The sequence below is a fragment of the Strix aluco genome, chromosome 4 (assembly GCF_031877795.1).
Source record: "Strix aluco isolate bStrAlu1 chromosome 4, bStrAlu1.hap1, whole genome shotgun sequence".
In the NCBI taxonomy this organism is placed as follows: Eukaryota; Metazoa; Chordata; class Aves; order Strigiformes; family Strigidae; genus Strix; species Strix aluco.
In genome coordinates, this window is record NC_133934.1 from 113,199,670 (window position 1) to 113,223,790 (window position 24,121).

General features: G+C 34.6%; 1 protein-coding gene across 8 annotated transcripts in view; it reads right to left on the reverse strand.

The window, feature by feature from the left end:
* The window catches only part of TTC7B (tetratricopeptide repeat domain 7B), a 146,552-nt gene that overhangs the window by 91,603 nt on the left and 30,828 nt on the right, over positions 1–24,121 (reverse strand). For all 8 annotated transcript variants that reach the window (XR_012623327.1, XM_074824933.1, XM_074824931.1 and 5 more), the window contains 3 exons: positions 18,379–18,509; positions 16,153–16,274; positions 1,208–1,286 (listed from right to left, as the gene is read on the reverse strand). Coding sequence is in view for 7 of the 8 variants with exons in the window: in XM_074824933.1 (XP_074681034.1) it covers positions 1,208–1,286; positions 16,153–16,274; positions 18,379–18,509 (332 nt within the window). In the remaining variant the exon portion in view is untranslated. The remainder of the gene's footprint in view (positions 1–1,207; positions 1,287–16,152; positions 16,275–18,378; positions 18,510–24,121) is intronic.

The following is a 24,121-nucleotide window of genomic DNA, read 5'->3' on the forward strand; positions in this document are numbered from 1 at the left end:
TCTAACAACTTGTACTTGAAGATGCTGGTTTTTGCTACTGTTGGTAAGGCTCAGCAAGAGCTAAATGAGGTTGTAGATCAGCATGAAAAAGTTTCTTTTGACCAACTATTCTTGGCACAATATATTTAAGTGTAGAAATACTTAAATAAATATTATTTAAGTAAATAAAATTAATTTAAAGCTTTGAAGTCATCCTATAATCCATAACCATCAGGTTAATCTTGTCTTTAATGTTTAATATGTATGCATACAAGCTGCATGACTACGTATCTCGATGATGAAAACTCAGAGATTAGTACCAGCGCAGCAGAAAGTAGGCAAGATCTACATTTGCATCAGAATTGGCAGGATTTCCTAGCAACAGATGTGTAATGTTTAAACCACGGACAGCACCGTATGATCTGCATCTTCCACCTTAATTCCTATAGCATAAGAAGCCCTTCATCTTTTATTCTGTTAAGGTTTGAAACATTATCCCTCTCCACTGAAAGTATATTGTTTAATAATTTTAATATCCTTACTAGGAAACAGTTATTAAATGAAGTAAGAAATCAATTACCTTCATCATTACCACTCTGGAAGTTTTAAAGACCTAATATTAGGAAACTAATCTAGGACATTTTGAAAATCACTACATTACAGCAAAAGATAAAAGCCTTGGCCTTTTATTATATAAAAGATGCAAAAAAGATACATCACACTTTTGGTAAAGGCTTCTTTTCTGACAATATAAATAACAAATCTTCATGATTTTGCTTTTAATGTTTCCTTAAAAAGGCTTTATCACAAAAATAAAGAAATGGTAACTTCCAACTAAAAAGAACACACATGAAGACACTGCCCTTTGTCCTTACTCCCATTACCTTTACAAAACCAGTAAACAACACTCTTGTGAAATTGTAGTGAGTCATAAATAGGGCAATTATGATTAAGTTTGAAAGTAAGGTCAGTCAGAGACCAATCAGGTTTTAACCATAACCACAAACAGGAAAGAGAAACAGGGGAAAGACAGGGTGTCAAGCATTCCTTTTTATTTTAATCATTCACATAAGCTAGGAAATGTAACCTTATAAAGCAGTGGATAACAGATCCTGATCAATACGCTGTGTATCTGATTATTTGTCTCTAACTCATCCACTATATTTACGCTTTACCTACCTACTAAAATTCAGATGCAGCAACAGGAATATGGTTTAATATAACTTACCATTCGCAGATTTTGTGTAGTTCTTGTTTCGACAGCTCTCAGTAACTCTCTAAATCTACCAACTCCTCTTGTCAAGTTCCTGTATATAAACATAGAATTTGACAGTATTCCAACTTGGATGTAGTAACACCTTAATATATTACTCAATAAAGTTGTTAAAATACATGCTATCATATTTTTCCCCCCGCATATCATCATCACCTTTCTATGAGAGAGATATAGATATACAGATACATAGATCTATAGATATTTTCATCTGGGAAACCCACCACTGATTACTATAACAATATTCCTTGTTACTTTATTGAAAAAATAAATATTTTCATGATCAGTAGATAGATCAAGAGAAAGCAAGGAAAAGTATAAGGAGTGACCACCCCAAAAAGGGAAAAAAAACAAAACTGAAGTTGGCTTCGCTAGTACAATGGTTTTAATTTTCAATTACATTAGGCTTCAAAGTATAGACTTTGGGAAAAAAAAAAACCCAAATCATTCCATTTTAGCTACCTCTTGACACCTTAAAATAGCGAAATAAATAAGGAGTAAATCTTGTAATCCTCAGTGAAAGTAATGTAAAATTTTAAGCTCCTTTTCAGAGAGGAAAGAGCACAGCAAGGCCCTCCGTGTGGCCAGAAGAGGACTGGGGGATCAGTGTTCTGTTCTTGACTCCAGCTGGCTTTTGGTGTGGCTTTTGCAACTCAAGTTTCTTTGTCTATGCTGATTCCACTTCTGCTGCCTGAATGGCTTTTGCAAAGAGATTCAAGACCCTCAGAGAGAAGACATCATTCATACCAGCAATTTTAGCAGATGTGAATTTTCTTCTCAAACAATAGATTGCTTTGAATGGTCTTACAGCTTTATCTTTTTCTCATCTCTGTATCAGTTAATTCAGCTATCTGTTATTCTACTGCACTTAAAAGCAATTGCAGATTTTTTTTTTATATTAATACAGTTTGTCTTTAAACTGGTGACGAGCTTGGTTTGCCTTTTTGCTGAGCTGAACAACTGAACTCTGCAACCTCAATACATAACCTAGGATAGTCATTTCACTATTCAAAGTTTATTTGCAAAATATAATTATTTGATCAAAAGCGTGTTTTGTGTTAAATCATTGCTGTTATGTTATATAGTTGTATTATCTTAAGATGTGATTTTATGTGCAAGTTGCATAATATTTGCCTAACACGGGTTCAAAGAGAAAAGAAATATTACATATTGTGTAAGCTTTTCATAAGTATAAGCACTACTGCACTGCACTATAAAGCTGATGTTGAAATTGTCTTCCTCACTCTGATGTCTTTATTTATAAATATATTTAAATTACTGATCTTCTGAATTGCAACTTTGTACAAATTCCAAAAAAGCCAGCAGGTTTACACAGATCTTTTCTTCAAATTTAGTTACAGAATACCTGAAACCAGTGTTTGATGCAAGAGATCTTGTAGAACTGTAGAAGTCTTATCACTTTACCTAGAGACCTACTCATTTATTTCATTCTTCAGATTACATGACAGAGGTCATCTCTGCTCTGTTTTATATAATAAAGAATTATCAGCATATTTCAGAGACTTTAGTCTCCAGCACACAGATATCTTTTACTAGTACAAGTTCACCTTCTAAAATATTTATATATAAGCTCATTTAAAAAGAACTAGCATTTCCAAATAACAAAACCTGTATGAACAGGTTGAAAGCTATGTCAAAGACACAAGCTGGTTAAATAGAAATAATCACCAGTCACACAAGAAATAACGATTGTTTGTAAAAAGCCCACATTACAGCAGAGCTTGACCATATAGTGACCAGTTAGTATATATTAAAGAACATTAATCTTGTGTATACATCTAACATGGAAACAGCTGCATGAAAGATTATATTTATTTATATATTTCATACAGGCAGGCCTCTTAATAGCTAATGAATATTACACCAACTTCATATACTAATAAAGTAAGTACAGAAAGTCAGTAGGCCAAATTTTAAGAAAAACTCTGAACTCAATGGAAGCTGGATACCTTCAGCACCTTTGGAAAGCCAAAATACATACCATTCAGTAATACCACATGCCAAATATTTTAGAGAGCCAAAACCAGACCACTGGAATCCCAGCTTTAAGTCCTCTAAGTGCATATTTCCCATGAATGGAGCTTTCTCTCAAGGACTGTATTGCAAAGTCACAGATGTGTCCTCATAACAAGATCTAAAAACCCAGAGTTGCCAAAAAAATGAAATGTTCCCTGCAAAACTGCCAAAAAAGAGCAAGAACTTGTCAGCTTGAAACACTGATTTCCCAGTACAGATGAAATATATACTATGTAGTAGAACTTCAAAGCACAATCATTTAAATCTTTATGCAATTTTAGGAATTAGCATTTCTTTCCATATGAAGTTTACTTCTTTTCATGTGTTACAAGAACAGAAAAAAAACACCTTTATGAAAAAGTATGCAACTTCTTTTAAAAGTCCTTAAGAACTTTCTGACAGGTTGTTTATTAGCTACCTATTACATTTTTATAAGCATCTTCAAGGGTTTGAAACTTGTGACTGAAGTTCTACTGTATCATGGAAAAAGCAGTAAGATCATACAAGAAAAAAAAAACTTAAAATACAGAATTAAGTTTGCTTCATAAAGCATTTAACACTGATCCACTGCACAAGTGAACACAAGCACAATACAAAAGTATACTAAAAAACCACAAACACTTCAAACTAAAATCTAAATCACCCAATAATTGAGTTAAATGCTTTGAGAAACAAGTAATGAAGCAAAATATACCATGAACAATATGGTAGATCTCCACACTGCATTGCTTTTAGCAAAGTACATTTCCTGTATTTGTTAACAGTTTGTAATATTGGGGAGAAGAGGGTGGTGGCTATTCTGGCACATACTTTTCCTGCCTAGCCTAGGAAGCACACTTTTACCTGCTTTTCACTACGATGTGCCTTCATGTTAGGAGTTCCGCCCATGCTGATTGAATGCCAGAGCAAAAGGGCAGGTTAACTTAGAAAACAATGTCCCACAGTGTCTGTAAACGACTTTGAGATCCCTTTCCTTCTCGAGACAAGAAATTTTAAGGTACATTAACATGCACTCAGAGTTGACACGTTTTCAGTAATTTCAGACAAGACAAAGCCAGCCCATAGATACACCACTGCTTGTTACATACATGTGTTTATACGACTGCCTCCCATCAGAACATGCTTGAGGCAAGCCCTTTGAATTGCATCTTCCTAGTTTTTAAAGACTAATTAAAATGTTTGCTGCTTTAAATCTTCAAGAAAAAAACAAAACTTCTTTGACTGTAGGTAGCACTATAGCAGTTAGAGACTGAGAACCAGGATTCAAAGGTACAATCTACTATTGAAAGTCTATTCGGATTGATGCCCTTCAGGCTAATTTGATCCTTGTGTCTACATATTTGCACCCTAAACTCCAACAATTTATGTTAGAACCTAATTAATTATTGTGATGCAAGATCAACTTTTATGCTCCTTCAAAAACTTCAGGCAGCACTTGTGTTTAGAATAATGAAAGTATTTTAACTGTACCTATGCAAAGGTGCTCACTCCTAAGCAGAGAGAGAGATCAATAACTGTAGATATGATACAAGGAAAGTGCAGGATGAAAATTATGGGGCAATAAGGACAAACTTTCAATGCAGGATCAGAAGACCTGAATATAAGTATGTAGGTCAGCAGTATGAAACTTTTGGCACAGATTTTGTCATCATCACCACCAAGAAGCCTCTTAGCTTTAAAAAACCTGTTTGGCATCAGACACGACAATGTTTTGGCATTAGTGGTCCAGACAAACCTTACACCTGAGACAAATACTTATCTTTGTGTTTTTAAAAACACACACCAAAAAAAAAAAAAAAAAGCAGAAAAAAATGAAACTGCTCAATAAGAAGCAGTCTATATTTGAAAGATGTTAGGATAAAAAAAATCAAACACGATGCCTTATAAAAAAGGGAGTGAGGTCTAATCACAATATACTCAAAACAGGCTACAAAAGAAATGTTTAAATTTAACCTCGGAAAGGTTGGTAAGATTAATTTACTTTGTATTTACAGCATATTTTGATAATATCTTCTGCATTAGCGTGAGAACGGCTTTGTTAGGCGTTTCCCTTATGCTTATCAATTAAAAACCCTAAATATTTAGTCTATCATTGCCTTTTATAGATTAAACATGGGATGAGAATACATTTTTGCCTAGTGAGCTTAGACCAAACCTTACCTGCTCTGCAATTTGTTGGCTAAATTGTCAGTAATTCTCCCATTTAAGAGAGAAAAGTATATCCAGAGACATGTCAGTGAACAGGTTAAGTTACTTATACTAGCCTAACTATTACCTTACAGTATTTCGCTTAGAAAATATTCATGTTTTAAAAGGATAGAAGCCAATAACAACGAGATGTTGATTGCTTGATCAAAGTGATGAAACAGAAATTGCTTTTGGAACTGAGCCCACTTCCCAAATGCACATTCTCTCTCCTTCTCTCTTTCTCTCTGTATTTGTATACAGAAAAAGAAATGCAATGTTTGTAAACTCAATGGTACATTGTAAGTTTTAAAGTTTGGGTTTTTCTCTCAAGAATACAAATAGCAAAGAAAAGAAAGGTATTTGTTTTAAAGGTAAGGAGGAAGGGCAGGCAAAACTCTTGATACACATGCCAATCATAACAGTGGCATTTCGGTAACTTTGGTATGACTGACATGTTTACAAAAAAACCCCACTGATTTAAATCCATACACTCTAGCTAATAACTTTTGGCCAATTAATTGTAATTTACACAGTATTAAGACCAGAAATTATTTTACAATGAATCAAGTTACTATACAAGCAAAAAGCAAGAAATTGACAAGAGATTAACTCTTCAGCAGTAAGAGAACAACAGTCTCATAGCGAGGCATGCTACTTACCATCCTAGAGCAATTGCTTTATATACCCCTACAAAGATGACTTTAAAAAAATAATAAATTAAAATGAAGTTCTATGGCTTTCTGCAATAACTTTAATAAAGGCCTGACATCAAATGGACAAGGCTTCTGTACAACTGATGATGCTTCAGATGGTTTTTGAGATGCTCCTCAGCTTTAAGGAGGGTGGGGGGAAGCATAATTTTATCCACAATTAGAAAAATAATGGATCTAATGCAATTGAAGTCACCTCAAGCAAACATCCTGGTAAGGTTTAGGTATCTATCTTCAAAAGGCAACACTGTTGCAGCTTCACTCAGTTCTGTTTTCCCTCTCTTCCTTTCCTACTTATACTTTGAATATTCTCACAATACTGTATAACTTCCACAAAACATTATCACTGGGTATTACTTTCTGAATTACATGTAGAAAATCCTTTATTTCCTGCCATAATTTAAACTATACTTTTTTTAAGCACACTTAAAAAAAAAAATCATCATGATACACTTCTCATTTTACCCATTGTTAACTCATGTAGAAAGAAAAATCCCAAGTATCTCAAATTCACTACAGATCATATTTGCTTGATGCTTGAAGGTTCTTGATTGATGTTTAGGCTTATAAATGAAACATCTTCAGCGTGTCATTACGGCTACGCAAGCCTAAGTATTTGAAACAGCCCAATCAAGCAGCAATTCTTGCATTCATGCATTCAAAATGAAAATACTGCCTAGACTCCAGTTCCACTGGTAGCTAAGTCTACCTCTGAAAGAGGAAGGTCTCATTCTCCCCATTCTCCTCTCTTGGTGTTTGATCCCTTTTCCCACCATTCTTCCTTCTTCACATCTTCCTACTCTCACCTGCACGGTCCTATCACTTTTCTCAGTCACACCAGCCATTATCACACCTTCCAGTGAACCAGTTTGCCTCAGTAAAATGACAGAAAAGCTGTAATTTCTTTGCTGTTTGTTTTCTGCTGTTTTGGAGAATTAAATGACTCCACAGAAGAGCCAAACAAATACCTGAGCCAGCAAAAAGCAAACAAGAAAAATGCATGTCAGGAGTGTAGGTATGGGGAAGATGAGAGCAGGTAACTCCAATCTACAGTGCCAGGACACTACATATTTTGTTTACTGTTCCTCCTGACACCACCTCAGCTCTTCCTCAGAATATCCCTTCATGTAGTGTATATATACAATTCACTATATACATGTATACACTTAAGTACCAGATTCAACTACTAAGGCACAAGGACTGGATTCACAAAAGGACTTCTGTTACTGGAGACAGAGCGCACTAGCAGTCTTGCGCTTTACCTCCTATTATTTTGCAAGCTTCTCCCTTCAAGCAGAGGTCTAGTCAGAGGAAGAAATGGGGGTAGGTTAAGAAGGTGCCAAAGAAAATAATAAACAAAAAAAGCCCATTCTTAAATTCACAAGAAAAAAGTGCTAAACATGCCATAAACTTTTACTAAGTAAGTTAACAGAGGGAATAAAGTAAATAGAATTTACTCTGGTAAATATTTAATACTGTATTACACATCAGTCAATTTGTATGGTCATAAATTCTATATAGAGTTATTTCATCTATATTTAAAACAAAACATAAAAACTCCTACAAAACTAGAAGGAAGCATGGGCAGCCTCAACAGTGATTTTGTTTACAATACCAAACTGAAGACCTAGGAGGCCACTCAGTTTAATATCAAGGATGATAAAGCACAGAGAATTTCAGCAGAGACCAACAGGGGCACAGTTTTACAACCTGCATTAAAGATTCAAAGGTCAGAAATCAGCAGCAGAAACCATACAGGAAGTAAGATGCAAGACTTTAAGCAGCAACAAAACAGCTGGGATGCATCAAAGTGTAACACTTGATAGAACCCAAAGAGCTAATCTGAAGCAACAGAGCAAATATTTAATCAGAGACAGTGCTGAGCAACAACAAACAGGGCCAAACCCTGAGTACTGTGTGTGGTTCAGCCATCCCAGTGGTGACACCGAAGAGAAAGGGTGAGAGGAGTACAGAGCCATCCTTGCGATGAAAGCAAACTAGGGGCAACACCTATGAAGAATTAAGCTGAGTTGTGAAGGGGGGATTCACTGACATTGTACGCCTGTCCAACATGAAAACCAATGAATAACATATTGGACAGAGTGTGAAAACAGCAATACGCTAAGTGTGAAGAATGGTAGCAAAACTGAATCAGGGGAGGAAGAATAAAAAAAGAACCAAATTAAGAGGTTATCTTATTGCTGATTTTCTAATTCTCTTGGTAACTCTGGAGATCTTTAATTTTGAAGATACTGCTTCTGGTAGAGCTAGAGATGTTAAAATCAGATGAACATGCACAGTTTTCCACTACTTTAAGTTGTTCATGTGCCATTTATTCATCAGTATAGTTAATTAGAGTTTTGTCCTCTTATTGCCAACTCTTGTATTTGCTATCAGGTTGTTATACTAAAACAAAGTAAAATGGAGGACAAGATTTCCTTTCCTCTTTTGCACACAATGGCAATTCTGAAAATGCTTACTAAGCTGTCTTTTTATTTTTATATTCTTCAAATTAATCATGAACCAGTGTTCAATGTAACCGAATACATTAACTTGGGGAAAGGCAGGGAGAGAGAACCCAAACTCTCCAAATTCATACTATATACAACACGCAAAATGCGACAACAGGGACAGCACTTTTTGGAAAGAAAAGCCTGTGCAAATACTTCAAAACATACAAACAGAATATTTATTAGCAATCACCTTTCTTTATACTCCTCCTCCATTCATTGCGGATAAGAATTCATATAGCACTCCTAAGCATGAGGCTTACAGCAACACTTCTTTCAGGAAAGAGAACATAAGACAACCTCTATAAAACATCTTGCCAATAGTCTTATAAAAATATCCCAGTGAAGTAAATGAGATTACTTCACTTCTGAGTTGCTTACCAGACATGCTTCTGAATGTAATCTCTGAGGAGCTACTTGTTTCCAAAAAACCTGTTTTAAAATACCCATGCTGCAGTAACATGGGGATTTGGTAAACAGAAAGGCCCTGAAACTTTGTCAAAATTATTTATACATACGCACTACGCTTATGCACAGGAAAGAAATAAAATGTACAAGGGCACTACCATATTCCCAGAGAAGGAAGTGTTACTTTCACCTTAAAATACAGTGTATCAAATGGGAGTTCAGAAAAATGTCATTTGGGACAGTGGGCTAGCATTGGAAAGAGAATTTGGGAGGCAGAAAAGGTCAGATCTAAGAGGTGTACCAGACCCAGAGAAAACTATTTCAGTACAAACACCAAAATGCCTGCATGTCAACCCCCCAAAAAAATTACTCCTCAATAAACCAGCTGTATAACACATTATCTTGCCAGTTGCATATTTTAAAAGGAAAGGATGTGAAAAATCAGGAGGCAGGAAGGGGAATTTTCCAGTATTCACCTGAAAACATAAAAGTAAAGCCTGCATGCTTTTCAAGCTTCAACCAGTTGCTAGCATTTCTGCAGTATGTATTATGTCTCCAAGGTATTCACAGCAGTGAATACTCACCATGGTCAGTCTAATAACGCTTTTTATCTTAAAAAATTAGAAACAACTTTGTAAATTGCTTGGCCAGTGACAAGGAAATAATTTGAGTAATGGATACTTTGATAGAATCAATGAGTTTTCAAAGGCCTTTAATCTCAGTAACAAATGAAAACAGACACACATAGCATCAAACAGCTGCACAGTACTCAGCTTTTCTTAGTGTGTACCAGTCTTCTGTTCACTGATTTCTGAATATATAAACACACTGGTACAATTTGATTGCTACAGCACTGCCTACAGCTTACAAGGGTAGAGTTGAAGTGTCAAATAAAGTAATTTCATAACTCTTTGCAAAAATAGCTTACGAAAAGTTACTACTATTTAAAATAAAGACAAATTGTCTTTTAGTACTAGGGGTTTTTTGTGGGGTTTTTAAAGGTCTGTACATAATTAGTCTCCTAGTTCTTCCAAGAGCCACTTCCCTTTATTACTACTGTGACCGAAATACATGCACTCTTTTCTTGGCAAACTTACCTTAAGGTTTAGCAAATCACTTTCTACTCCTATCAAAGAAATCTGGCACCAATTAGTTCTCCTACCTGCTAACTTCCTCCTTTTAAAGTTAACAGGGTCAATTAACATTTTTGCAGTTAAAATTGGCAGCTTCAATCATTTTTAATCAGTTCAAAAATACGATTTCAACATGAAAAAATAACCAATGTAATTAGCAAGCAGTAATTCAAAATACTGAAACGTTAAACTATTACTAAAGCTTTAACAGAAATGGCCAAATGCTACATTCATAGAACAAAATCTTTTTCTTGGTGAAAATAGCTATCATCCAGTACAATAACTAACTGTTCTTTAAAGAAAAATCGGTATTAACAGAAACTCACTCAAAAGCCTTAATTAGTTGTAGGTTACTGCAGCTCACATTCAGGTGATATATCTCATGAATATTGTTCACAACACACCTAAGTCCTAAACTTCAGAATCTGAACCTCCATCTTGGGCAACATGCAGAACAACTGGGCAAGGCCCTGAGCAAGCTGCTCTACACCAGCCATGTTCTGAGCAAGGGTTTGGCCCAAATGGCCCCTCGGACCCCCTTTCAACCTGTGAGATCCTATGAATCCATATCGTACAAATTGCAAGGGAAGGGACAAAAAGAAGAAAAAGAAATTAAAAACTTCTGGCATGCAAAGCAGTGTTTTTCAGAACAATATGAAAACCAGAGAAGGAAATAAAAGCAACAAGAGCATTAAATACAGCAGTAAAGCAAGCATTTTGGGGGGAGCAGGGGAAGTGCACTAAGTATTCCCTCCCCTGTTTAAGGATCCAATACCATTTTGTTTGCTGCCCATCACAACACAACATAAAACCAAAACATTGAATGTGATACTTGCAAACACAAGCAACAGCCACAATCAGCAAGTCTTGTAGTACAAGGGCTAAAAAATGCTAAGTATCTTCTGGGAAAAAGTGAGCTAGAGTCAGAATTCCAACTGCAAATTATTAATATCAAAATTCAACATGAACTCGGATACTAACATAACTCTTTCAGTGTGCTTTGTATAACTAATTATTACAAAAGTTATTTGAGATTATTTTGAATAGAAGTGATTTCTTCATGTTAATATCCACCTTAGTCCTCCACATAAAACTGCCAGAGTTCCTATCTGTAACTTCACAATGGAATCTTATTTTAAACTCTTGAATTGAAGACAAAATTGTGAGCAATAAACACACAACAAGGACTGAAAGAGAAAGCATTCTTGACAGATGACTTTATATGAATATCTGAGGGAATAATAATTTCCCCCCGTATGAGTAAGAACAGTGTCTTAATTAAGGATGTGGCAAGCATCTGATTTGACAGATATTAAACTATCCTTTGAAAACTCATTTTTGTTAGCCACTGTAAAACAGTGATTTTTGTCTCTATTTTGAATATATTCTGCCTTAGTTTCCAAACCACACAAACATGAAACCAGTTATCTCCAGGACAAAGTTGTTTTGAAAACTAGAACACAATTAATTTAGTTTACTTTCCAATACAGCAGTGACATGTCACATGTAAAGAATGAGATACTTCATAGGAGTTCAATGTTTTTGAATTCCATCTTACTTTCTATTCTTCACATAATGACCAATTGGTTTTGAGATAGATGTAGGATATGCAACAAGACCTCAACAGATTTCAGAGAGTGATGTGTAGCTAGCACTGTATTTTAATACAGTGGACAGCTAGTCATACAGTGTCTTCATGTGCATTTAAGTATTTACATAATTCCTTCTCTTATGGATTTTATCACTGTAAAATCTCCAGCTGTGAGCACTGTATAGGTATACACGTGCAACAGAAGCACTTACAGACTGGCTTCCATTCACTCTCTCTCACTTACTAACATGACAACTATATTCCTATGCTATTCCTATTTATGCTACGGTGGAAAAAGAAAAATAGATAAAGGAACAACTTCTACGTAGACAAGTCCTATACATGAGTAACTCTAAGGAGTTGGGTTTTTTGTTGTGCTTGTCAAACATTTTGTAAGCCCATAAAAATAAATTATATGCAGAAAAACTGGTTGTTTTGGTTTGGTTTTTGGGGGGTTGATTTTCTGTTGAGAAAAAGCCAGTCTATGAGAAACAACTTAATGGAGAAGACTGGGAAGGTCTTGCTTCACTGCAGCTGTGCCAGCACAGGCAATGCCACCATGAGGAGTACAGATCTGGCCAGGTTCCTCAGGCTTTGATTCAGCATGTGAACCATGATGGAGACTAGACCAAATTGCAGTCTGGAGCCTGGATCCTGACAGAGCAATACCCTTGGAGAGAGAGTGAAATATAAGAGAAGACACAAAAAAGAGCTCTGATAGCTAGCTAAGTCTGGTTTTCACATGACTCCCACCTGATTTTAGACTTCAACCAGAAAGCTCTTTTGCTTTAAGAGCATACACTTCCAGTGTATTTCTGAACACTACTACCTCAAAAATAAAAAACATTTACAATTTGTCTTGTTTATTTCATAACATGAATACAAAGCAAATACTAGGATAGAAGACTTACTGGGTACATAAATTACTGTCCTTTCTCTCTCAGGGGCATTTTACTTGAAAATAGTTATGTTAAAGTATTAATGCCAAAGTTCCTGTGCTTACAGCTTTTCTTGGAACAACATCAGGACTTTAAACTCCTGCAAGCTGAAATTACAAAGCAACTACTAGACTAAAAAGAAGTTGGGTAATCAGCTTGAAAGACATTTAAAGTTACATATTTCATAATATTTTTTAAAAAGCACATAAACCCTATGTTTATGAACACATTTTAGAACAGTTTCCTCAACTTCTTCGTTACTCATTTCTAAACTGAAATGCTCCTCTGCTCCCAGGTGAAAAAAGGGTATGTAGTTTGATTCTTTACTAAAATCATGTACACTTTGAAAGAAAACATTAATTTCAGATTTGTGTCTTAATAGAGAAATAAAATAACATTCTTCCAGTCAGACTATTGCCACTTTATTTTTTTTTTTTTCCAATAGCAGTTAGACTAAGTTAAGTTTCAAACATTTTCTGGGTTTTCATACAAGATAATGCATACCTGAAAGACAGTCACTTAATCCTCTACAAAAACTTGATTTCTTGGCTTAAAAGAAAATCTCTGTACAGTTAGTGAACAAAGGGGAAATTTAAAGCGGATCAACCAGCTTTCTGGGTAGCCAGAAATATTCCCTACATTACTACTAAAATTATGCTCTTAAATTATCTTCTCTTCTAGTTTGTAACTGATACATATGCACAAAAACGATGCTTCCACTTCTAGTGGAAGAAGTGTAATTAAAAGCAGTGATAAGCCATCCAACCCCTAGATATGCATCAATAACAAAAACCTACTCCACAGCAAAAAGCCTTCAGACAAATTCAATTTTCCAGCAGATTTTGAGGGATGTTTATTAGTACTTAATGCAGTGGAACTGAAGTCTAAAAAAGCCAGCAAAAAAATCCATAAACATCTATTCAGATCCTTAAGAATGATCTAATGCATAAATTACTATAGCCACTATGCTGGTAACAGGATAACATTTGAACTGACTCAAAGGAATGCCAGGTTACAGTTTGGTGAACAGAACTTTTATTTCAGATTCAACTCTTCTGAGTGTCAGCCTCACTTCATGAACATATACAAATAAGATTCCACTGCATTGCAATATGAATAGCGGATTTAGTCTGCCTGTAAAAACAGACAGGCACACTTTTCCTCTTCTCCTCCCCCATCACTCACAAGCAGTTCAACTCTGGTGATTCCTTGCCTCTTCCACAGGATTGAAGCCCTTTTAACATTTACAGCTTCAACTGCAAAAGAAGTTTATTTAAAATAAATGTTTCTGTTTCTAAACTGCCTATATTAAAGATATCTACATTTCCTCTCCTTGAAAATATTCATATAATCTTTACAATTTTAGATTAAATTCAAACTTGAAGTATGTTGCAAAGCTTAGTGGAAAATCTTGAATATAATTTCTATAAACCTAACATCAGGAGAGATGACAAGTTTAAAAGCTAAGCAAAGCACCCTTAAAATAAATGTATTAAAAAGCATGCTATAAATTTGTCCCTATTAGAAAAGTATATATGTAAAGTTCTGTTCAGTTCTGGTAAACCCAGGTTAAAAAACTAAACTAACTAACTAAATAAATAATCAAAACAAACCAGAAGGGACCTATAAAAGCAGCAGCATAACTAGCAGCCTGGAACAATGACCATATTAGGAAATCTTGAAAGAATTGGGATTGGCTCTAAATTAAGAAAGGAAACTAAAGGATATAATGGCAGGAATATGCAAAATAATGATTGGCACAGAGCTATTTTTCCTAACACTTCACTTCCTGTCATACCACAGGAAAAAAGTAGCACTTCCAATGAAATTGGAAGAAATTTAAAATTAAACATACAGTAATTAGCTTGTAAACTGCATGTGACCATTGTAGTAAAGGCTGCAAAAAAGATTATACACTTATGTCGGAGTTAACAAGAACACCAAGAGCTTCACTGTGAAGGATTAAAGTGTACATGAAATACAATCAACCTTTCAAAGGTCACTCCAGACCAACTGATATGGTCTAGGAAGAACACTCCTCTGGGCTGGATGTTCTTTAATAACCCCACTGTATGACTTTTTTGTGTGGTTGTTTTTTGTTTTCTTAATTAATCTTAATCTGCAATGTCTATTGCTGATTGATTTTATGCACATGTCAGATTAATCGGACCATTTCCATTCCTGGCCTTCAATCAAAATTCTTCAAAATATGGAATTTTTAGCTTATTCTTAGCCATGATTGCCACTGGGATTCTTTCAATAAGTATATTTTATTTATCTTTTGTGCAGGCATGAAAACAGAAATTTTATTTTTAGCTCCAGTAAATGAAAAAAAATTAACTTTCAGAACATTCCATTCCTTCTGCAATTAAATGATGAAACCAGAACTAAAATGTAATTCTCTGATCATGTGTTACTGCAGCACTATTACATTACTTTAAGAATGAGATTTCAAAAGCTTAGTGATCATTTCCATGCTGAAATCCCGGAACAGTTTGAAAACTTGGATAGGCTTTTGCCATCCTACCATCAGTACATTAAAATCTCGAACTCTTTACAGACACTGCACAATTTCCTTTCATCTCCTGTTTATGTATTTGAAAGAATAAGAAACATTTTTGGTACAAAACAGTAGTCCTATCAAGAGTTCCAATATTTCAATCAAACCACATCTTCCTAGTGAAATAAGAAGCCTGCAGACAAATTTTTAAACTATGTGATTTCAACAACAAATCTCAGAAATGTACTTAAAAACTATTTGTGCCAAGTTTTGAAGCTCTTAAAAATGGAGAGTTGTATTCCTTTTTTCACCTTCTGTGATATCTGAATTTATTTTTAGGCTCTTAAAGGAAGCCTTATTTAAAATAAATTATAAAGGATCTCCCATGCAGAATCTAAAAGGATCTATAAAGCGGTACAATGGAGATTGTATACTTGTATACATACTGTTGATCTTCATGCACATTTATCCTGCAGCATAATGTTAAAATAAGTGACAACTGAAGAGATTTGGAAAAAATTTACAAAATCAAAATTATAAAAATCAAGAGTTTCAATATTTTGTCAATCACTTTCTAACAGTGTCTAGTTAAGAAAGTAAAAGAAATTTCAAATAGTTGAAATTTAAGGTATTTTAAGTTCTCACATTTAGTAAGTAAAAATACAAAATGCTTTCTGTTTAATATACTTTGATTAACTAATTTTACAATATGTAAATAAATGCAATATGGGCAGCCTTACTATTTCAATCAAAATATTACTACTTTATTAATGAGGCCTCATGATTACACAATCCACGATTGCTAAAAATGATGATGCCCAGTTAGATCACAAATACAAAACCTAAACAAAAAAGTAAACACAAAAAAAGGAGAATCAAATCTTACCCATTCTTGAAATATAAAACATGTGCTCTTTGAAGTCCTGTTTCCAAGAAAAAACCAAGTTCTTGTTCATGTGCAGTGGGCCCTGGCTTAGGGCTTCTGTTTTGTATATTGGCATTAATTACCTAAGAAAACAAAAAAAAAAGGAAAAAAATGTATTTAGGAAAAAAAAAAAAATCAAGTTTTGTGGAATTTTACACAGAAGCTAATACCTAATGTTGGAGAAGTCGCTTTCATTTGTATGTGATGGCTATCTCCTTACCTCCATTCCCACCTAAATATAAATCTTTTTGCTCTTGGCTATACTCTTAAGGGTAATTTCTTCACCAAGCAGAAATGCCGCTAAGAAAAATTTTATAATACTTTTCCAAAAATTTTTATGAAGAATGGTATACCAAAGTATATGAAAAAGTACATTTGCAACCTTATTCAGTAGCAGGAGTTGATGGTATTAAAAATTTAAAAGATTTGCAAGTTACTGCTGCAGAAAGCAGTAAGAAGATTAAGTCATCTCCAGAGTGATTTCCAAAACACAATTTAGAAATAACTTAATTTGTATTACATCAACATTAAAAATGCACTCTCAAAATGGAGAGCTACCAGCTTTCATTTGCCTTCATGTTCACCACACATAGTCTACCAGCCGCTAAAAGACAATAACAAAACAACCGAGAAAACCAAAGCAAAAAACCCTGAGAAAATAAAAATGTGTATTTATTATTTAAAGTTTGAATTACATTTCTTTTCCCCATCACATCAAAGTATTCTTTCCCCTTCATTTTGCTTGTGTGACCATAACTGTTATCTAACAATCCCTCCAAAGACAACTCTCACATGACTGGTCTGAGGACTGCAAGCAATAGGTCTGAAAAAGAGGGCAGGATTGATACTGCTAGCTTGCTTCATTCTAATAGTATTCACAAGCCAAAGAATAGAGCACAAGTGTATTGTATTTTGTCCAGGCATAGCTCAAAGTAAATAAAATGCAACAGTGTGTAACTCTTAGAAACAAAGGGTATCACAAATTTTCTTTTCTTTAAAAAAAAGCGTTCATATATTCATAACACTTGAAGGGTTTCTGTTAAGTGGTAAGAAACAAGACAAGGTTAAAGGTGTAAATGAAAACAAAAGGAGGAAATAAAAGAGCCTATGTATGCCTTTAAATTCAGATAAAGTCTGAAGCTTTTAAATCATGAAGCATTACACTTTACAAATGAAGAGTCTAACTTTAACTTTCCATAATTCATAATCCATAATTTACAAAACGGGGCGGGGGGGGGGAAACCAGTAACTTGCCTAATATTCTGCAGAGCTGTTTGTAGGTTATATTTTGTCTAACACTAAGAAGCTCAGATATATCAACTTTCATCAATAAAAACCAGGTCTCCTGCATATCTAGTACCTCAGATTTTAACAGTAACTGTAGTTTCATACATACAGTGAGTAATATATTAATAAGATAAAATGACAAATGGGCCTTCAAGTAGAAGAACATTGTCCTGATCCGATTTATAGAACTATTAAGATTTATCTGAAGTTCATCTATATTTTAAAATTGTATATTTATCTGTTCATCATATCTGATGATTTTTTCATTGTCCCAGGATTGTGCCTATTAGTTGAAGCAAACACACTTTCAATTAGTATTCTGGACACCCCCCTGATACATCAAGTGTCTTGCTGACAGGTACAATGTTATTTCAGCATTTTACCTTCAAGTAGTTTTATAAAGAGGATTTAAGAGCAGTTAAGTTATTGGCCCCAAATAAATATCAACAAGATCAATTTTCAATCTTTACAGCTTCATTTTGAATTGAATTCTTTTCAAGAATTATCTGAAAAGCCAGCAAGTATATACACACAATGTACATATTCTGACACGTGTGTTTGAAGAACACCATAATCCCACGTTCATAAATGAACTCCACAGGGTAACAACAGGCCACAGATCAGCATCTTGAATACACACAGTAGTTCAGAGGAGCTCTGTCCCTCTTCAGACTACTAGCAGTATTTTCTAAGAGATCAGAATGAGAGAACAGTCAGGATGACAGCTACCAGACATCCATTAAGGCACACTAATTTATTGTCCAATTGTAAGTGTGCACTAAAGTCCTAAGAAAACAAATATTAGACATCTTTTAGTTGAGTTATCCAAATGTTGGTAACACCACATCAATGAAAGATGATACCCGCAATTCTTCAATTAAGAAAATCATCCCAGCTTACTCTTTCTATCTCCTGAAGGTACAGAAGAGCAATATCCCCAGCCTTCTCATAGCATGTAACAATTTCTTGTTCACGGTCCACGTGGAGGTTGCTAGCAGAAGAAGAAATTGGCAACTTCTCAAGACAGAGACCTGGGAGGAAAAAAAAGAAAAAAAATTCAAATGAAGCATTAAAAACTAATGTCATATAATGCTATACCTAAATATAGTCCAGGCTAAGTCCCTTTGGTCAGAAGAAGAAACAAAGAAAAAAAACAAAACCAAAAACTTATGACGGTATGGTCCTCTGATACAGACACTAATAAATCTATAAATAATAGTGACTCCTCAATAATTATAAAACCAGAAGCAGCAATGTTTTTAAAGCAATTTTGATTTAAAAGACATTATGACAGTCTACCACAAAAGTGCCTCGGGTCTTTCTATACCAGTTTTAAATTACTGAATACATCTTCACTTTTCCAGAGTGGTCACAGAAACCAAGGCAGGGTGAAGAAGGGCACTCAAGGTAATGCTAAACTTAGTAACTGTGCAAGGCAGAAGCACCTATAAAGCCAAATACATTTTCAAAAAAATAAGGGGTTAGGAAGTGTAATTTTTGTATGTAAATTTAGTAAGACGTAGCTCGCTCTCATCGATGCACAGAAGTCTTTTCCTCTCAGACTTATCCAACAAATACATTATCTGGTGCTTTGAAGGAAAAAGTCTTTGCTCATCTAAAACAAAAATCCAACAACTCTTATAACACTATCTCCTACACAAGCCACTTCTATTAGAGTTATTTACACGATAATTAGAGAAAACATCTAGAAAGGACCTCAAGAATACTAATCCATTTATCTGACGGAGGAATCAAGCAACCCCAGACACTTGTCTAACCTGTTCTGAAAAGCCTCTGACAATAGGGATGCCTTGGCCTTCATATACAAATTATTATAGAGCTCAACTGTTCTCATAATTAGTATTTTTTCCTAATGCCTAGATCTCCCTCCCTAGATTAATTACTCCTAGTCTTCTTCAAAGAGAGATTATTCCTTTCTTTACAAAATGTTTTTTCAATGTTTATCTAGAGAGAGAATGCTTGCAACAAAGAATTATGATTTTCACTCATTTCTCTTTTCATGCTTCCTTGACAGCTAATAATTTTTATCTCCTCTGGACCATCTCTAACTGGTTACCTCTATCTTGACTCAGTGTGCCAAAACTGGATACATGGCTCCACTTGAGCCTCAATAGCACTGAGCAGAGATGAAAGACTTCCTGTTTTTGATATAGGATACCTTTAAAAAAAAAAAAAATGACACACAAACAAAAAACCAAACCCAAATCAGCAGAACTTTTGTGCTTTCCCTTACATATTACTAAAAAAATTCTCTTCTGTTTATGATCTGCAACATATCACCAGATATTCTGCAAGACAACTGCCTCATCAGTTACTCCATCTTAAATTTATTTGAATAATTATTTGTATTTGAAGTGTAGCACTTTCCACATGTTCTTAAAAGATTTATTTCAGGTTATTCTTCCAGGTTGTCAGCAGTAAATGCTGATCCTAAAGTGCCTTCAACTGCTCCCACATTAACATAATTCACAATTTAAATGACCATATTCTCAATTCATCATCCAAGGCTTTCAGAATCCATTTCTGGAGAAACTAAAAACAAAACCAAAACACATAGGTATATACTGGGCAGTCTGTAGACTGACAGGTAGTACAAAACCCCAGTTTGGAGAACAGTTTATCAAAGAATTTCTGTCCATCAATACTGTAAGGTGGGGACAGTATGTTTCATTGGATTTACGATAGTTTTCTTACTACTTGGGAAGACACAGCCATGGAATCTGGAGTTTATTCATTGATAAACTCAAAACCATACAATACTTGTTTTCTTTTAAAACATCTATTAAGTTTCAATATCTCTCTGTAGAAGTATAACTCATCTGTATAAAAAATAATAAACAATAAAAATAATATAAAAATAATTTAAAAATTAAAAAAAAATCAAGCCATATTTCTGGCTTGAGAGGATGCCTTAAGTCTGTATCAGTTTGTTGGTCACCTTTACCCTCCGATCCACCCTTTTACTATTATAAACAACATATATCCTACAGTTCTATTTGCTAGCTATACATCCAGTTAAGGCAAAATTCTGACTTCAGTACTAACTACTCTGCTAAAGACAAAATAAAATTCAACATACTTTTCAAAAACTATTGAAAAAGGTCAGTTATCCTGCTACTGCAGTAGGCTTGAATGGATTCTCTAAGATCTAAATGTAAGGTTCATGCTGGATAGAAAGTTTGCAGTGTCCTACACAAACACCGTCAAACTCAGACTTAGAGGTGACCATAAAATACAATAAATGAGCTGCAATAAAAATGTCAAATGACTGAAAGCACCAGATAGTTGATAAGCGGATCACTCCTCCCCACCCCTTCTCTCCCATGACATGAACAGCCAGTGCCCCACAGTAATCCTCCACTACATGAAACATATTACTCAACTGGCTATTTGTAGATTTGACTTGGATTTATTATTTCTATTTTTATACTTTATGCCACGACTATAATCTTTTTAATCTGAAAAACTCACTCTAAGAACATTCTCTCATTTTAGCTGAGAATATTCTTTAAGATATTAAAGCACCTCAGTGCTCTACCAGAAACTTTAAGTAATTCTAAGTGTCCTTTGATGAAGTATATAACACAATTTCTTAGAGTAACTTTATTATACAACTTATTCACTGTATCTTTCCCAGATGCTTATCACAATGCAGGAAAGTATATATATTTTAAGCATGCAATGCTTTTCAGCAGGAAGTTCATTTGGAGAACTATTCTGAAATGACCACTTAACAGGATGGTTTGGACACCATTTGCTTTGATGACACAAGGAATAGTTACAATTCAATACTGTATTAAAAATGAAAACATACCAACTAGAAGAAAAACCCTGAATAAATTATTATTTCTGTAACAGGTTAAAATTAGAGTCCCTCCAGACTACTCATTTAATTTTTTTCTTAAATACAGATGAAATTTAAGAAATAATGTATTAAAGTACATAAAAGTATTATTTTATTTTAAACAGATATAAACAGCAACATGGCTATAACCACCACACAAGATACTGCCCACTTCTTCATAAGAATACTGAGAAGCAACAAAAAGTTAATTATAATAGGCATTACTATATTAGGCCCTTGAAAAAAGAACAAGCAATTGGTAACATACAGAACTAAGAAACACATGAATTCCAGAGAAATACGTATCGCCCTAAATTATCTGCTGAAGACTTCTGCATATATTCAGACAAGTCAGTTCTGTCCTTTGTGCTAGTTTCCACACCTGCCAGGCAGGAATCTCTGCTATTCTCCCTCAAAAGGCAGGAATTTCTTTAACGGTTCATAAACTGCTTTGAGATATTTGGAAAAGAGCTACATGTTACTGCTACAAAATATTACTGCACTGGTTGTAAAGATCATAGCTGTTGGTTTATTTAACTTCTATTGGTTATTTTGTTTTATTCTGCATTCAAGAATATCACATCCATTGGTATCACAAGTTGACTTTGATATTCATGGCTTTTAAGTTGAAGTCCTTCCAGTCAAAATCACCTTCAGCAAAAGCTCCCAACAAACTGGGTCAGTTTTATTTTGGGAAGACACTTATCTCATACATATCTAGTCCTGATATCAAGCAAGATGACTCCTGAGGGAAAAGAAAGTGAGAAGAGGTGAAATGAATACGAGTCTGTACTAGTTAAGCTTACATGTTTTGCAAAGTAACTCTAAAATTGCTTGTCAAAATTGCAGAACAGCAACAAACAGTATTTGGACAAGAAAAGAGTATGTCTGATATTTAAATTACATGATAACTAGCAAAGGTTTTCTTTAAATTTTCAAAAACTTCATAAATTATCTGTATTTTGTGAAAGATTCAGAAAGCAAACAATAGTTTTATCACTTATTCCAAGCGTGTCTATGGTCTCAAATTGGTGGCCAAGGTTGTCAAGTAAACCATTTCATTTTTCACAAATGCAAGAGCAGATCAGCCCCCCCACACATTGACCACTACCCAAAAAAGAGAACGTCTCATTAAGAATAAGTAACAAACTAACAATTTTTAAGAAGCCCCCGTGCAATAGATTTGCTTATTCTTTGATAACCAACCATTTTGTGTTAAGGACAATGGCAGTAATTACTTTTCATTTACAAAAAACTTAAAAAAAAAAAAATCAGACTTATCAGTTCTGTGGGAGAACCGATTAGCTAACACTGCCATTTCATTACACAGAGTAAACCAAAGATTATTATAAGGTCAAAAGCGAATCCACAGCACATCTCAGATCTTTACCAAGTACTCCTACCATCCAGACCACTACTGAGACCATTAAAAAAAAACCCAAAACACAAGGCTGAGAAAAGCCTATCACATTTACTACACTGTATATCTGAGGATCTTCCATGATGCCAGACAGTACCATGTCTGTATAAGTTTTAGAGACCACAAATAATAATGGACTCCATGCTTTATTTACTGTCAAAGGACTGAGGAAAAACAGTGAAAGACTATTTTATACTTAAGTAAATAAACATGCTTTTGCAAGAGAGAAAGAGTCATATCAATAGATAAAGATTTCTGGGTTTGCTTCCTGTTATCCTTCAACGAACACATAAAATCCAAGTGTATTTGAGTATACAGCACTTACGCTTTCCTATATGATATGTAAAGCAACACTGGTGTTTCAAATGCTGTAAACACAAAAACCCCTTTCATCTCCTTTAAAGAAACTTCATATTTAACTTACATAGTTAAAACAAAAAATTATATAGACTATGGCAAACATTTATTAGTAATTCTAAAAGAGGAACTGAAACAATCTGACTTACTGCTACCAAGGAACTCCCACAGTTTATTTCTGAGCTTAGAAAAAACACTGCTAATCTCACTGAAGGGAAGGACTTATTTCTAGAAGTCCTCAAATCAAAGGTTGTGACTTGGTTGCAGAGAATTTTTTTAGAAAGCAAAGCATGAATTTTTTTCCTCTTCAATTCCCTACTGGTATTTGTAAAGTAATTATTATAAAGGAAAGGAGGAAAAGCAAGAATAGAGTAGGGAAATATATTTATAATAAACTACCTCTTACTTTCACAGTTACTGCAGAGACACTGTCTTGGGAATTGCCTATTTCTTCAGACAATCTAAGAAAACACAAACAATTAATTTCTCTGATTTTTCAACTACCTTGTCTTGCCTGTGCCCCCCACGCCAAGACACAGGGGAAAAAAGTCTCCAACTGTCAGGATGCAGGATCTCTTCTATGGCTAGTTTCATACCCAAGTGACTTTCCAGAAAAGGCATCAGAAGGAAGGACAACACCCCCTTCTCCCAGCATACTTGAATTTAAGGGAAGCTGCTCTGACTAGCCACTCTTTTAAACACAGACTACTTACAGAGAATTAAATTCCATTCTAGATGACACCCAGAGCAACATAAGCACAACTTTCCAGAGTTGAAGACAACATTTTATCACGTATGCTCATACTGCAATGTCATTTCATTAGCACAACTCTACTGCCATAATTATGCTAGTGCTTCTAAGCATCTTCAAGTTTCTCCAAGTTAAAAAGAGAGAAGAAAAACAAACAGGAACACTCTTCTGAAGTGAACACCTACTTAATAATCCAAGCAGACAATAAAACTATAACAATATTTGGGGATTTCTTGTAACATCATCTGAG